General features: G+C 41.4%; 1 protein-coding gene across 1 annotated transcript; it reads right to left on the bottom strand.

The window, feature by feature from the left end:
* Nucleotides 1-3,418: 3,418 nt before the first annotated feature.
* On the bottom strand, nucleotides 3,419-16,001 carry LOC133992674 (kinesin heavy chain-like). The gene is made up of 26 exons (XM_062431359.1): nucleotides 15,867-16,001; nucleotides 13,936-13,938; nucleotides 11,630-11,717; nucleotides 11,273-11,346; nucleotides 11,058-11,162; nucleotides 10,379-10,427; nucleotides 10,206-10,261; nucleotides 10,049-10,136; nucleotides 9,818-9,942; nucleotides 9,625-9,729; nucleotides 9,373-9,521; nucleotides 8,975-9,123; nucleotides 8,616-8,785; nucleotides 8,339-8,407; nucleotides 7,856-8,062; nucleotides 7,089-7,235; nucleotides 6,616-6,804; nucleotides 5,812-5,929; nucleotides 5,653-5,729; nucleotides 5,358-5,467; nucleotides 4,857-4,958; nucleotides 4,665-4,725; nucleotides 4,484-4,555; nucleotides 4,059-4,163; nucleotides 3,762-3,978; nucleotides 3,419-3,594 (listed from the first exon to the last, which is right to left on the bottom strand). The coding sequence occupies exons 1-26, from the start codon at nucleotides 15,999-16,001 to the stop codon at nucleotides 3,419-3,421; spliced, it is 2,946 nt and encodes a 981-aa protein (XP_062287343.1).
* Between the last annotated feature and the right edge of the window lie 1,402 nt (nucleotides 16,002-17,403).

Genomic DNA, 17,403 nt, shown 5'->3' on the forward strand with positions numbered 1-17,403 from the left:
AAAAGCTTAAAAAAGACTGTGTAGGGTTTTTTCTCGTGTGAATCGTCGTCTTGTATTATATGTTGTATTTTTGTGACAGCAGAAAGCCGAGGTCACATGTTGCTCTCCTGATGAGTATTTGTTTTGCTGTCAGAATAAAAAATAAAGTTAAAGAGGAAGAGAGAAAATGATTAATAAATAAATGATGAAGTTTAATTATAAACACTGAACCTGACTTTTCATGTGACAAACTAACCAAAATGTTTCGTAACATGCTGTAAAACACAATGTTGTATAAAGTAGTGAACAGATAACAGTAGAACACACTGAACTTTACTGTGTTAGTTTGTTATAAAGCTTTTATTGTTTTGACATTGTTATAAATGTTCAACCAGATGACAGTAAAGTGAATCAGAGCATAAATACTGCAGATATCATGAAGCACTGACTGGATGATCAGCATCATGAAGGAGAAACATCATCAACCACAAACAGCCTGTTAGAGCCTCGATCAGAGCAGGAACTGATTAAAGGAAACGTTCACGACAAAGTTCAGCTGAGAAACACACACACACACTCCCTCACACACACACACACACACACACACACTCTCTCTCTCTCTCTCACACACACACTCTCTCTCTCTCTCACACACACACACTCTCACACACACACACTGCGGTTCAACAACACTTCAGTAAAACCAGGAACCTCATTTATCCATCGCGTGTTTCTCACTTTCAGACGCTCGCTGATCTTTTCTTCTTCGTGGGTTTTGACAGTAACTCAGCTGCTCTGATCACAAGCTGCATATATAAATATACACACAGATAAATACAGTTATGTTTGATGCCATCTTTAACTTTTCTTCTCGTTGCGAACACTTTGTGCTATCAGGACAGAATCATAAACACGTCACATTAAACAGCAGGTGAGCCAGCTGTCAATCAACACACAGCAGACGTCTTTCAGTCTGATTAACGGAGCATCTGACTCAGCTGCTGATTGGTTGAGACAAACGAGGCTCTGGACTCAGCGCTGCCAGATGTTTCATTCATTTTAACCCTGTTTATGATCCATTATACCAAAAATACAATCATGTAAAATAATTTGATCTTGACAGTATTAATGTCTTAATCTCATTTTAATTGATTTCCTGTGATTCGTTGCTCATTTGAAGAAACTTTAAAGACTTTATAACGGAGAACGAAGTGAAACTAAAGCTGATGAACATTATTTGACCCTCACACAGTGTTCAGGTTTTAATTAATTAATTTAAGCCTGAAATGTTCTGACTTTTCCTACGGTGGCCTAGAATGCCCAAAAATGAAAAGATTATTTAAACATATTTTTAAGCTGATGTATTTTTGCACACAGAGAATGTTAAAAGTTTAATATTCAAATACTGTTAAATCCTTTACTTTTAATAAATGAGCAGAGATAATTATGGCTGATTTTAGAACCAGATCATAAAATCATGTGAACGTATTTTCACCATAATAGTGTCAAATCTAATGAATACATTTGGTATAAAGACTAATTATAAAGGAGAATATGAACAGTATGTAAGAGTTTAATAGTTTATTATTCAATTAAAGCTTTATTAAACTGATTATTTTGTTTTAATTTGGGACAGTAGTTTTTTTTAATAACGTGGCGTCAAAAAGTCATTTATCTGATCATAGACTGTATATAAATGGACGTAACATCAGTGACGTCACCCATTGGTTTGTGTCTTCCCTGCTTTATCGTCACATATAAAATCAGGGAGGCCAAAATGTCCCAAATGAACATCATACTGCATTGAAGAAGGCTTTAAACTAGCGATTGAGACCATAAACACATTTTGAAAACGTTTACTGAGGTTAGAAATCAAGTGAGAAGTTGGTGAATTCTCCATTGACTTGTATAGAGACGGAAGTCCTTTTGACACAAAAACGGCCCCCTGGTGGCCTTTTGATAGAATGCAGTTTTAAGTTACTTCCTGGTTGGCATCATTTCAGAGGACCGGAGCTCCCCACCTGGTTCTGATTCATTAATTTTCCATCTGGCAACGCTGCTCACATCGTTACGACTCACTGATGCTTTCTGAATAACAAACACAATCACTGATCAATACTCACTAATTCTAACACAGCGAAGAAACATTCACATTTATAAAAACTGATCTGTAATAAATAAATAAATAACTAAATAAATAAATAAATTAATTAATTAAATAAATTTGTGTGATAAAACATTCACATAAAACATCAAATAAATAAAAATATAAATGTGTTCATATTATTTCACATAAAAACAAACAGAATATTTTAAAGGTTTCAAAGAAAAAGTTTTGATATTTAAAAAAATAAAAAGTTCAAAATGTGTAAAATCTTTTCTCATCACGTCAAACATTAAATTATAATTAATTTTTAAATTTCTGTTTCACCAAATTGTGTTTTTTTCTCATAATAACTAAATTTATTTTTACTTTTTCATCTGTAATGTGAAACTTTTATTCAAATTTTAAATTGTAATAATTTGTTTGGTTTTAATTATTGACGATTATTGATGATTTTTTATTTTGAAGTTAGACTCACAACTAACAACAAGATGTAAACAGGAAGTTCCAACATCAACCCGACTTCAGTCAAACCTTTGAGACAAAACGTTAAAACAAACTTAAAGAGGTTAAATGTTTGTTAGTGAAATGACTCCGAGGAAGAGAGGAAAGCACTTGGTGGCTGTTCAGGTGGAATGTGAAGAAATGAGGAAACTGGTTCCAGTAAAGGCCGACTGGTGAGAAACAAACTGATCCAGAATCTGCTGCCTGCAAGAGATCCACAAAACTTCATTAACCCTTCGTAGATCACACCAATAAAGTGCTGTTTAATAAATCATGTCTTTGCTTTTCTTCTTTGTTGCCATGACAACATAAAACATGGATTATATTTCCTGATTGAGCCTAAATGTGATGTTTTACAGCCTCTACAGACTCATTCACACCTCATTGGTTCTAAACTTTTATTAAAACATGTTAGAGACTCAACTTCAAAAATGTCTCCAGCAGGATCTCTGATGTCAGCACAACCTGTATCTATAGCAACCATAACATAACCTGTATCTATAGCAACCATAACACAACCTGTATCTATAGCAACCATAGCACAACCTGTATCTATAGCAACCATAGAACAACCTGTATCTATAGCAACCATAACATAACCTGTATCTATAGCAACCATAACACAACCTGTATCTATAGCAACCATAGCACAACCTGTATCTATAGCAACCATAGAACAACCTGTATCTATAGCAACCATAGAACAACCTGATGGTCTGTCTGTGATTGACCTGAAAGTTAAATGGGTTCAATAGATTTAGTTTGTGACACACAGTGATCTCTACCTAACAGCTGATCAGAGCTATGAGGGTTAAACAGACTCACCTGCAGCTACTTGCTGTGCTGCTGAGCTCGTTGGTGCTGAGCAGGTTGCTGTCGGGGGGAATGATGACGAGGACTGGAGGCCGCCGCCCCTCTGATGGGAGCCGCTGCCCCTCCTCCTCTGATTGGGGCTCTGGCCGACGCTGAGGAGGAGACCACTTGATGTCCAGCTCTGATTGGCTTAGCTGCAGTGACACAGGTGACAGGTGAGTCAACCGTCCTCAAGGACCCATTTAACCTCCTCAAGGACCCATTAAACCTCCTCAAGGACCCATTAAACCTCCTCAAGGACCCATTAAACCTCCTCAAGGACCCTTTAAACTTGTTCAACGACCTGTTTTCCAGGACCCACCTATCTGTGCGGAGTTTCCTCTCCTGGAGACATTCTTGGAGCGGACGACTTCTTTGATGCGGTCCACTTCCTGTTGGTAGCGCTTGCGGTCCCTCATGGCCGACACCTTGGCGTCCCTCAGAGCTCCTTCCAGAGCTTTCACTCGCTCTGCCGTCGCTCTCAGACGTTTCTCCTGCTTCGGCAGCTCACAGCGAAGGTCTCCGTTGTCCCGGACCAGCTGGAGGAACACGACGGGATCAATGATCAATAATCAATGATTAATGATCAATGGTTTTATTTATCTTAGTGGACACTCACCTGTTTGTGAACCCTGCTGAGCTGCTCCAGGTTGTTCTCTAAGAACACGATCCTCTGTCTCTGAGCCAGACTGCCGCCGGCCTCGTCGCCGTCGCCCTCCGCACCCTGAAAACACACAGACTGCTCCTTTAACCCTCTGACATCACACACTGCTCCTTTAACCCTCTGACATCACACTCGTCTGTGCAACGCCCTTCCTGACCAGCTGGAGGCGCCACAGACTGCTGAGACTTTAAAAAGGACTTAAAACATTTCTTTAATATAATTTTTGTATTTTAATAATTTTGTGATGTTTCATGTTTTGTAGCACTTTGTGTTTCGCTTTGGAAATGTAAAGTGTAAATAAAATGTATTATCATTATTATTATTATTATTGATTGACAGAATGATAAATAGACTGACTGATTGATCGGTTTCTGACTCACGTTCTGGACTCGGGTGCTCAGATCCTCGATGAAGAGTTTTCTCAGGTTGTTCAGAGTCTGAAGCTCCTTGGCCTGAAACATGAGAACTGATCTGAGCTCAGTGAACACATGATGATGATGGTGATGAAGATGATAATGAAGATGGTGATGAAGATGAAGAAGATGATGAAGATGAACTCACCACAGTCTCCTCCAGACCCTTCAGGTCGTCTTTGGCCTGTTCTCTCTTCTCACTCAAGAACCTGAAACACACAACAGTTAAAAACCTGTGTGTGTGTGTGTCTGTGTGTGAATGTGTGTGTGTGTGTGTGTGTGTGTGTGTGTGTGTGTGTGTGTGCGTGTGTGTACGGTGAGCACAGAGGGACAATCTTACAGCAGTTTCTGGAGTTTCTGCTCCTTGTTCTGTTCGTCACTCCTCAGCTTGTCGACGTCTGCCTGAAGCTTCCTGAGCTCCAGCTGCAGAGCTTCATTCACACTGAAACACACACATCAATCATTATTATTGATTATTGATTATTGATTATCAGCTGATATTCAGTCTGAATGTTGATTAAATGTGTATCTAAACTCATGCTTCAGGACAAAGAGCTCGGTTCATGTGCACCAGTCTGATCACAGCAATCAAACAGCTCTTTATGAAGTAGTTAATGACCTGTAAACTGGTTGTACTGGTTTATAAGGACCAGTTCCTCAGTGGTACCGAGCTGTTTGTTACGAGGAACGAGGGACAGAATATTTCAAAACAGACGAAACAAAAAAGAACTGAACAAAGGATTAAATACAAACTGAAGTAACAGGTGACTCTTCTTCTCTCTCAGAGGATCTTTGATATTAGTAATGATCAGTTATTGATATGACAGTAAATGGATCGTACTCTCTGAGCTGGTCGTTGATTCGCTGCTTCTGCTCGATCTCGTCTCGGAGGCGGGACAGATGCTTCTGATGCACCTCTCTGTGGTTCTCCATCTGTTCCTCCAGAGTTCTCTACAGAACACACAGAGCAGTCTGCAGCTGAGCACTCCAAACTCTTATTCTACTAATCAAAACTGTTGCGGCTGATTTTCTATCCAGTCTGTGAATGCAGCGGATGAATCCACCAACTGTAGATTCCTCCGCTGCTGAAAATAGTCCCACTAAAGTCTGTTTCCTGTGTGTGTGTGAGAGTTTACCTTCATCTCCACAGCATCCTTCAGTCTGCTCATGTGTTCTTTCTCTTTGTCCATCACCGTCACCTCTTTCATCTGACCTAAAACACACAGCACATATCTGTCAGCTGCCGGGCCAATCACAGAGCAGTATCTACTGTTGCCACGGTGATGACCTCTCACCTTGAGCCTGGAGTTTAGCGATTTCCTCCATCAGAGCGTCCTGACTCTCCTCCACCTGTCTCTTCTTCTGCTCCATCTTCAGCAGGTCGTCTGTCAGAGAGCCGATCTTCACCTGGTGCTGCAAACAATGACAGAATAATGAAATAGTTTGTTTCTGTGTGAGATGGAGAGTGTTGTACTGTCCCTTTAAGGTTATCTGAGAGATGGAGAGAGTGTTGTACTGTCCCTTTAATGTTACCTGTGAGATGGAGAGTGTTGTACTGTCCCTTTAAGGTTACCTGTGAGATGGAGAGTGTTGTACTGTCCCTTTAAGGTTACCTGTGAGATGGAGAGAGTGTTGTACTGTCCCTTTAATGTTACCTGTGAGATGGAGAGTGTTGTACTGTCCCTTTAAGGTTATCTGAGAGATGGAGAGTGTTGTACTTTCCCTTTAAGGTTATCTGAGAGATGGAGAGAGTGTTGTACTGTCCCTTTAAGGTTACCTGTGAGATGGAGAGAGTGTTGTACTGTCCCTTTAATGTTACCTGAGAGATGAAGAGTGTTGTACTGTCCCTTTAAGGTTACCTGAGAGATGGAGAGTGTTGTACTGTCCCTTTAAGGTTACCTGAGAGATGGAGAGTGTTGTACTGTCCCTTTAAGGTTACCTGAGAGATAGAGAGTGTTGTACTGTCCCTTTAAGGTTACCTGAGAGATGGAGAGTGTTGTACTGTCCCTTTAAGGTTACCTGAGAGATGGAGAGTGTTGTACTGTCCCTTTAAGGTTACCTGAGAGATGGAGAGTGTTGTACTGTCCCTTTAAGGTTACCTGAGAGATGGAGAGCTGACAGGAGACGAGCTCCTTCTCGTTGGCCTCCATCCTGCAGGTGTTCTCCGTCAGACTGACCTCCAGCTGTTTGCTGCGGTTCACCAAAGATTTCACCTCCGACTTCATCTTAGTGATGAAGAGACGAGCTGTGGTGAACTCGTCCTCCATCACACCGCTCGCCTCCGTCATCTGAACACACACACACACACACACACACACACACACACACACACACACACACACACACACACACACACACACACACACACACAAACACACACGCACACACACACACACCTGAGATCAGACTTTTCTATGATTGGTTAAAACTCTCGGAACTTTAATACTTTAAAATAAACATGTTATTTATTGTATATATATTGTATGTTTCCTTCACAGACTCTACAGCGTGATGACGAGCACAGTGAGTAAAATGTGTAAATGTGACAGCAGAAGAAGAGTCGGCGTCTTACGGCTCGGAGCTCCGTGGTGCCGAGGACGCTGCCGATGTCTCCGAGGTCTCTGAGCAGCAGAACCAAGATCTCTGCTGATCTCCTCTTATGATGAGAGCTCACCTCCTGCAGGTGGGACAACTCCCTCTGAACCGCCTCCAGACTCACCTGGGGGAGGAGCAGGAGGAGCAGGAAGGAGAGGAGAAGGAGGAGGATGAGGGGGAAGAGGAGGAGGAGGTGGAGCAGGAGGAAGAGGAGTGGGAGGAGGAGCAGGAGGAAGAGGAGTGGGAGGAGGAGGAAGAGGAGGAGGGGGAGGAAAAGGTGGAGGAGGAGGGAGAGGAGGAGGAGGAAGAAGAGGAAGAGGAAGAGGAGGAAGAGGTGGAGAAAGAGGTGGAGGACGAGGGGGGGAGGAGGACGAGGAGGAAAAGGATGAGGGAGAGGAGGAGGAGGAGGAGGAAGAGAAGGGAAATGAAACTATTAAACATTCTGAAGATGTTTCTTGTTCTTTGGCTCCATCTGCTGGTCAGATCATCAAATAACAGAAATAACACTTTATTCATTTATCAGCTTTAAGTGACTAATAATAATAATAATAATACTAATAATAATAATAATAATAATAATAATAACTGATGATAATAATAATAATAATAATAATAATAATAATAATAATAATAATAATAATAATAACTGATGATAGTTTGACATCGATGCTGAAAAGAAACAAACATGAAAACTATTTGAAAAAAGTAACACTATGAAATAAAGAACCCTGCTGTTGGACTCACGGTTTTGTGAGCCAGCTCCTCGTTCAGCTGCCCGTTGCAGCGGTTCTTGTTCTCCACCTCCTGACTCTTGTGGTCGTAGTTGACGGCGAGCTCCTCCAGAGCCTGCAGCACCTCCTTCACCTCCTCTTTGGCCAAGTCGTTGTCTCTCTGCAGCCGCGACACCTCCTCCTGCACACGCTGGTAGTCCTGACGGCTCGCTGCCATCAGCTGGAGGAGGACAGACAGGTGGATAGACAGATGGACAGACAGGACAGACAGGACAGACAGGAGGAGAGACAGGAGGACGGAGGTCAGACAGATGGACAGACAGGACAGACAGGTGGACAGACAGGTGGACAGACATGTGGACAGACAGGAGGACAGACAGGAGGACAGACAGGAGGACAGACAGGTGGACAGACAGGAGGACAGACAGGAGGTCGGAGGTCAGACTGATTTATAAATAAGAAGCTGGAGGTTCGTAGAGTCTCAGGTGAAACTCACCTCGTCCTGATCGATGAGCTGCTGCTGCAGCGTCTCGGCCGTCTGACTCTGGTGGTTGATCTCTTCATCCTGAAACAATCACAAGCTGCAGGTGAGACTCTAACCCTGCTCTCAGCTGGTGTTCAGGTGAGACTCTAACCCTGCTCTCAGCTGGTGTTCAGGTGAGACTCTAACCCTGCTCTCAGCTGGTGTTCAGGTGAGACTCTAACCCTGCTCTCAGCTGGTGTTCAGGTGAGACTCTAACCCTGCTCTCAGCTGGTGCTCAGGTGAGACTCACCTTGTCGTCCAGCTGGTGGTACAGGTCCGTGATGAGCGTCTCGTACTGCGTCTTCTCCTCGTCTGCCAGAGGGGCCGAGGGCGGGGCCAAGCTGTCAATCACTACGGTCGCATCACTGCTGCTCTTCTTGGCTTTGCTGCTCAGCTGCTCCTCCACAGGTACGCTCTCACCTGCACACGTTCATTCATTCATTAGGAACTCAAACAGGACTTTAACACAGAGCTGATGGACTGGATGTTAACAGGCTGTTTATAGATTGTAAATTTATGAAGAGGAGAGCACTCAGCAGATACTCTGAGCACTGTTTCATACCTGCAGTTTAATTATGATGTTTTTGACAGATTGTATTTTTTGGTCACCTTTCCTCCAGCGTTTCAGCTCGTTCTCCAGTTTCTGGATGACGATGCTCTGAGTCCTGGTTTTCTCTTTCTCCTTCTCGTACTTCTTCTTCCACTCCTCAGCCGTCAGCTCCAGGTTCACTGACACTGTGTTCTTAATGGTCTTTGCCCTAAAACACAGGAAGTTAGTGAGCTTCTTTTATTCCATCAGCTTCATCACCTGTTTGAAAGAAGTGAATCAGTTAAAGATCAACTCTATGGATCAATGTAGATTATAAATTGATGTTAGAAACGTTTAATACTTTAACACAGTACCTCTGAGTTATTTTTTTTTTTAAGTGCATTGGGTGAGTTCCTGTTCTACCTCTGAAAACAACTGAATTCTTTTATTTTGAAGTGCATCAGGTGAGTTCCTGTACCTCTGTCCAAACATCAGGGTGGATTTGGTTTCAGCTTCGTTGTAAACAGACGGCGAGCAGCAGATGATGATGGTGGTTCGACAGTTTCCTCCCAGAGAGTCCTGCAGGATCCGGGTCATCTTACTGTCTCTGTACGGGACGTGAGTTTTCTACCAACACACAAAAAACACACAACAACACACATCAACACACAACAAACATCAGCAGACTATGAGCAAACCTGCAGAGTGACGACAGGAAGTGAAGACTGACCGTTCCTTCGCTCAGGGCCGAGATGACGTTTCCCAGAGCCGACAGAGACTTGTTGATGTTCTTAGCTTCGTCCAACACGGCGCCTTCAGCTCCCGTCTTACTCACCTGGACAATGACATCATCATCAGTAATCAGTACATGACAGGTGACCCTGATATGAATAAAGGAGGTGAGTGTGAGGTAACAGTGCAACCTTCTCGCTTCCTGCCAGGTCCACCAGGTAAAGCTTCCCCGACAGTTTGGTCTCCGTCTCAACGTTCTCCTGCTTAATGTTGATCAGGAAGATGCTGTGACTGCGAGAGCTGTGCTCGTTCATGTCTGCAGGACGAACACAAGTACAAGTTAGTGCACGTTAGTGCATGTTAGTACACGTTAGTACATGCTAACTGACATACTAATCAGTAGTATCAGTAATTCTACTCACTGGTAACGGCGACATGTCGGTTCGCTTTTCCCTCGTCGATGACGTCCATGACCTCATCAGGACTGGAAACAAAACGTTCCGTACAACCCTGACAGGAAACACAGTATTATTACTGCAGTACTGACAGAACAGGTAAATATATATATGATATGAATACCTTGACAAAGGGAACCCTGTTCTTGTCCTCGTGGACAGCGAGGTTCGTCTTTGACACTGAAACATGAATCACAGTCAGGTCGTTTTATTCCAACATTAAATGATATAAAATACTCACTAATATACTTTATATGTTAAATATTATGTAATAAACTATGTTAAATATTTTCTCACCATCCAGCAGGTCTCTGATTTTATCCAGATAGATTTCAAAATAAGACACCTGCAGAGAGAAAGGAGATGCTGAGTCAGCAGATCTGGATTCAGACTCAATAACATGAATGATTCTTTAACAGTCACTTTACTCCTTTAGTGTTAAAAGCATATATAATAAAAAGGTTAGTTAACAAATGTTTGTCATGTTATAGTTAAAATAATTTAAAGATGATTTTAAAGCTTTTCACGTGTTTTAATATTAAATATGTTTAAAAGATGAAATGTGAGTCAGAGATGCTGAACAGTGAACATATGGAGAGCAGGTGGGTCAGTGAACGCATCGCTGGGTCTCTGCAGGACTCTGACCACAGATCAGATTCAACTGTTAATATACACAAACCAACAATAAGATGCATTAATATGATTTCAACCCAATAATGAAACTGATAAACTGTTCCAACAGTAAACTAACTTATAACCTTTCTAAATTAATGAATTAATATAATGTACATTATCATGATATTTATAATAATATTATTTAATTACACTTTATTCTATTACCTTTAATATCAATACAGATGACTGCAGATTACATATTATTAAACATATTAGCAATATATAGAAATATTAAAACTAAATATTAAGACTCCATGCGTGGTGACTGATGATGTCACCGGTATGAAGATGACATCATCACCTTGATGTGAAACTCCAGGTTCTCGTCCATCGAGTAGATGTGATCAAAGATGTCTGAGGCGATGCGAGGGATGATTCCCATCAGCTGAGGGTCGTGAAGTTTCCCCTGAACACAAAAAACATTTCACTTCATTTGAGAGTGTCAGCTTTCAGAGTAAAACCGTCACTGTAACCATGACGACCACTGTATTATTACAGTGAGTGTGTCACACTGACCTCCATAGTGTGAGTCTTCCCTGATGATGTCTGACCGTACGCAAAGATCGTCCCATTATATCCTCCCAACACATCTGAAACACACACAACACACACTGAATATACACACACTGAATACACACACTGAATATACACACACTGAATATACTCACTGAATATACACACTGAATATACACACACTGAATACACACACTGAATACACACACACTGAATACACACACTGAATATACACACACTGAATATACACACTGAATATATATATACATGCTCTGAATTTACTAACGAGTCTCTAACGAGTCATTATCTGTAGTTTATTCTACATCAGCATCAGTCGCAGTTTAAAGGGTTAAATCTTACCTTTGACGATCTGCTTGGCGCAGGTGTCGTACACCTGAAGCTGCTCTGTGATTGGAGGAAGGACTCTGTCAAACACATACGGCTTCCCCTGCAACACAGGAAACAACACTGTCAAAATAAAATAATAAAATAATAATAATAATAGGTGTGATTTATATAGAGCCTTTCACAAACCCAAGGATGGTTTACAATGGAACAAACAAAACAAACAACTAAAAAAGAAACAAAAAACAGATCTAATCAAGACTGAGCAGAAGAGGAAGAGAAGTGTTTTTAACTGGGACTTGAAAATGGAGATGGAGAAGCAGTCACTGAGGGATTATGGCGCTGAAGGAGTGTTCCTCCCGAGGTGGATAGTTTGGTGCATGGGACTGTGAGGAGGTTGGAGGATCTGAGGGACCGATGGGGAGAATAGGCTGACAGGAGTTCACTGATATATGTTGGAGCCAGGTTATGGATTTTGTGGGCCGTGCGCAGGTGGGGAGCTCCGGTCCTCTGAAATGAGCCCAACACGGAAGTAACTTAAACTGCATTCTATCAAAAGGCCACCAGGGGGCGACCGTTTTGGTGTCAAAAGGACTTCCGTCTCTATACAAGTCAATGGAGAATTCACCAACTTCTCACTTGATTTCTAACCTCAGTAACGTTTTCAAAATGTGTTTATGGTCTCAATCGCTAGTTTAAAGCCTTCTTCAATGCAGTATGATGTTCATTTGGGACATTTTGGCCTCCCTGATTTTATATGTGACGATAAAGCAGGGTATGCATTAGGGCGTGGCTACGTGGTGATTGACAGGTTGATTGGTTCACAGGTTCAGGAGGGCGCCTCATGCTCCTCCTGATGCCCATATAAGTAGAATCCCTGTTTTTATTTTTCCCAGCATGCACCTGAAATTTTCAAAACAGCGCTGCTCAGATCCGATACTATTGGCCTCCTAGCAGCAGTCCACAAACCAATGGGTGACGTCACGGATGTTACGTCCATTTTTATATACAGTCGGCCGTGCATGAAGTTTGAGTGAGGATTCTGGCTGCTGAGTTCTGGATGTGTTGTAGTTTTTTGGGTGGATTTTGACGGGAGACCAAGACTGAGTTAATAATAGTGATATTTGACTGCAGCTGAATTAAGGTTTGATTTACGGCAGTTTGTGTGAAACTTTGTGAAACATAAAACAGACAAAATGATAAAATATGAAGCAAAACATTTATATTTCAGCAAATAATAAAAAATGGTGGAAATACTTGATGTTGGTACTGAGTGAAGGATCTAAGGTTCCAGATGGAGGAAGTTTTTATCTGCTGACATTAAACTGATCTAAAGACTGTTTGATGGATTTATCGGCGTCTCACAGACGTCTGGACTGAATATTAACGTGAAGAAGAAACACGAACACTCACACACTGGCAGCCAATCAGAGCACACGCCTGCATCATGTGACTAACATACAACATATAAATAAATCACATGATGAAACTATTTAATGCTTTCAGGCCACAGCAACACAAATATTCATGATTCACATGAAACATGTAACACATGATCAGCTGTTCCTGTCCGGTCGCCATGACGACTGACTGGACCAATGTAACCAGGGAAACCAGTAACTTATTCAGAGCTTCAATGATTAGTAGATTAATTGATAAACTGAATTTAGATTCTTCTGTGATAATCGATTATTATTAAGTTTTAAAACACATCAAGGTTCAGACTGAATCTCTCTGTCTGTCTCAATAAATGCCCGTCGGCATGGTAACTGCATCCCACTGGGACATGTCTGGAGAGGACGAACCAATGAGATGGAAGAAAGATGATTGCTCACGCACGCACGAGCACACACACACACAGTAACACACAGACTCTCACACACACACACACACACATAGTAACACACACACTATCACACACACACACACACACAGACACACACACTATCACACACACACTCACACACACACACATAGTAACACACACACTCTCACACACACACACACACACACACACACAGTAACACACACACTCTCACACACAGACACATACACACACACACAGACACACACACACATAAAGTCACATGATGAATTTTACATGAGGATCTTGAACGTTTTCATTTCTTTGTATCTGGAGGACCAGATGGAGCCCGTCAGACGGCCACATCAGGGCCTGAGGCCGCATATTGATGCTCTTCTGCCGATCATGTGACGTCTGTCGGCCTTCAGCCGCTGTCATGGAGACGGAATATTTCCCATGAGACTCTGCAGGAGCTCCACTCCCCCCCCCCCCTTCCCATCAATGAAACCAGACAGACCTGCTGCTTCAAATAACACACAGCAACAGACAGTAAAACAACTACAGACACTAAACTACAACTACAGACACTAAACTACAACTACAGACTCTAAACTACAGACAATAAACTACAACTACAGACACTAAACTACAGTCACTAAACTACAACTACAGACACTAAACTACAGACACTAAACTACAGACACTAAACTACAACTACAGACATTAAACTACAGACACTAAACTACAACTACAGACACTAAACTACAGTCACTAAACTACAGACACTAAACTACAACTACAGACACTAAACTACAGACACTAAACTACAGACACTAAACTACAGACAATAAACTACAACTACAGACATTAAACTACAGACACTAAACTACAACTACAGACACTAAACTACAGTCACTAAACTACAGACACTAAACTAACCGTACAGCAGTGATGGATATGGAACAGTTTACTACACTGATCTGCAGTAATTCAGCCTCAGTGTGACTCAGACTAACTCATCGTCCTCCAGACCGTCGACTGTCTCCATCAGTCAACAGACAGGAAACAGTCAGTCAACAGACAGGAAACAGTCAGTCAACAGACAGGAAACGGACAGTCAACAGACAGGAAACAGTCAGTCAACAGACAGTCAACAGACAGGAAACAGGAAAGCAGCGCGACCATTAACGGGCCAATCGTAGCCGCTGAATGCGACGCAGGGCGTATCGTACAACAGACAATGATGCTCCATGTTTTTATAACTTTCACTGTTAAAAACAAACAACCCTGATGTGAACTGTGCAGATACATTAATAATACATTTGACTCATTTAATGAGAGTTGAAGATATTTAAAAGATCTCCAGTTTGAGTCTGAGTGGAACAAACATGATGTATTCCTGCCTTTAGATCCGACCTGATAAACAAGCGTCTCCTCCGTCTCATTACAGACGGTTCATCTGCCCGTCCAGCAGGAAACTGGGACAGATTCATGTGACTTTCATTAAGACGAACAGAACGAAACGAGCTCATTAAAATAAAAACATCAGACTGTTTATCTCTTATTGACCTCAAAGTTTCTGACCTGGAGAAACAACAACAGTCTGAATTCAAGCAGTTAAATTAATTATTGAAACTAAAATATAGTAAAACAGTAAAATCTTATTTATGCCTGATAAAAGTAAACATGCAGCAAAGCAGTAAATAAATAATTAGTCAGATAACCAGAAACGATTCATATTAACATCTGAACCAGTGGACAGCAGACAGGACTCTGCTTTTATTGGCATTAAACGGTTTCCATCCATTTTATTGCACCAATCAATAATCAATGAATGTGGAAAATACTCAGCAGATGTATTGACGATAACAAATATTAGATTTGTTGTTGATGTTTTTGTCTTTTTACAAGAAAACAACAACAGGTGTGATGATGGTAACTTCCGGTGCGGCTCTATTGTTGCGGATGGACTGACAAACACACACAAACCAGGTTATAGTCACTTCTGAGGACATTACACAGACTAACATTCATCACCTGCAGACTGTCTGTAACCAGCAGCTTCAACACTGACACTAAAATATGATTATTTACAATTATGGACGCAATTTTGTCCATAATTAACTGATCCTGAGTCTGGTTGGTCTTCAAAAGTAGCCTAGGACAGAATACACACACACACACACACACACACACACACACACACATGCTTGCACAGCTATCCTTGTTGGGACCTTGCATTGATTTCCATTCATTGTGGCCAGCCCATCCCAAACCATCACTCCCTCACACCTCACCCCTAAAACTTGAACCAGGACCTCATTCATTACATGTTGCCTCATCAGGATCCGGCCGGTCCCCACAAGGAGGTCTAGTCCCCGTAGAGTCGGTACATCACTAAGGGTCCCGATAAGACACATAAACATGAACACACACACACAGACTCACCGCCACCACCACCGTGTCCTCTCCGTTAAATTTGGGGATGTATTTGTCTCCTCTGGTCCGCTCCGCATCGTTCAGAGGTCTGAACCGACACATGACTTTCACCCCGCAAACCCCGCACTCCACCGGCTCCGCCATCACTGTCCGGTAAGATCAGAGGAAACACCCGCAGATCTGCTCAGCTCCAGTGCTGCTGCTGGACACAAAGCTGCTCTCTGTCTGCAGGAACACTCCCACCTGGACCCCCAACCCGCCCCCCCCTTTCCTCCTTCAGCCCGCCGCACTGCACTCTGGGACATGCAGTCCTTTCTGATCATCGATTATAACATTGATTGAACATATTGATAAGTTCATGGAGGAGAAAACAAAGAGGGAGAGATAAAATATAATAAAATATGTTTCTAATGTGTAATGAAGAAAAACAGTCATTTAGCTCAGCTTACTTATTAAATAAATTATAAATATATATATTCATTAACATAAACATGCTGTCATGCATGTGCAATAGGCTACCAATGTGTACATTTATATACAGCGTGTCCACAAAGTCTCTTTACAATTTTAAAAAAATGAATTACAAAAGCAATGGATGAGATCTGTTAATCAGATTAGTTCTATGTATTCAGGTTATTATTGTGTTTAATCACATTACATTATTAGTGTTTCATGTCTGGAACAAAGATCAACAAAGCTAAACATCACTGAGCCGTTGATGAGTCTGCTGCAGCAACATGGTGATAAACCAGCTTCATGCAGCTAATGGATCCATAAACATGTCACATGCAGGATTGATTTGTGGGAACGTCTTGGTTTGGATTTGGAGAGTTTCACACATAGAAGAGGACTGGACTCTTTCTAGGATCTTAGCCCTGTAGGATCCTGTTCCCATGCTGTTCTGATTTATGTTGCTTTTCAAGATAAATAGAATAAAACACGTGACCTCTGGAGAGAAGACATGAAAATATAATAAAATGTTTCTGTGTCATTTAGCTCATCATACTTATTAAATAAATTATAAATATGATTTATATTCATTAACATAAACATGTTATCATGCATATGCAACACCAATGTGTACATTTATATATATAATAAATAATTTCCCCTCTCACCCCATTAAGGGACTAGATTAAAATCTATATAAACTTTCTCTGGATCTCAAACTGAAGGATCGTCTGTTGGATGAGGAAGCTCCGAACCTCCCGACTCACAGGACTGAAACCCTTTCGTATATTATTGATATAAGTTTATCACTGAAATCATTAAATTGTTGTGTGATTAGATGTTTGAAGACGTCTAAACTCTGATAAACTGATTCTGACTCAGCTGATGAATGCAGACAATAAACTGATCGATCAATAATGATGATAGTTTGTCAAACTGCTGCTCAGATAATCAATATTTAATTTAAAGGAGAATCAGAGCATGTGTGTAACGGTCTGATTAACTTCAGCATCATTAGAACATAATAATCAATATGTTGGTTTCTAACGATGAGCTGAAATTATTAACAGGAAATTAATCGTTACATTTTTTAATC

The sequence above is a fragment of the Scomber scombrus genome, chromosome 13 (genome assembly GCF_963691925.1).
Source record: "Scomber scombrus chromosome 13, fScoSco1.1, whole genome shotgun sequence".
Taxonomy (NCBI): Eukaryota; Metazoa; Chordata; class Actinopteri; order Scombriformes; family Scombridae; genus Scomber; species Scomber scombrus.

Coding starts and splice junctions, on each gene's coding strand:
- LOC133992674 (XM_062431359.1), bottom strand. CDS start 16,001: ATGGCGGAGCCGGTGGAGTGCGGGGTTTGCGGGGTGAAAGTCATGTGT. Junction 5,930..6,615: donor GTCAGCTCTCCATCTCTCAG/GTAACCTTAAAG, acceptor CATTGTTTGCAG/CACCAGGTGAAGATCGGCTC. Junction 4,726..4,856: donor CAGAAACTCCAGAAACTGCT/GTAAGATTGTCC, acceptor TGTGTGTTTCAG/GTTCTTGAGTGAGAAGAGAG.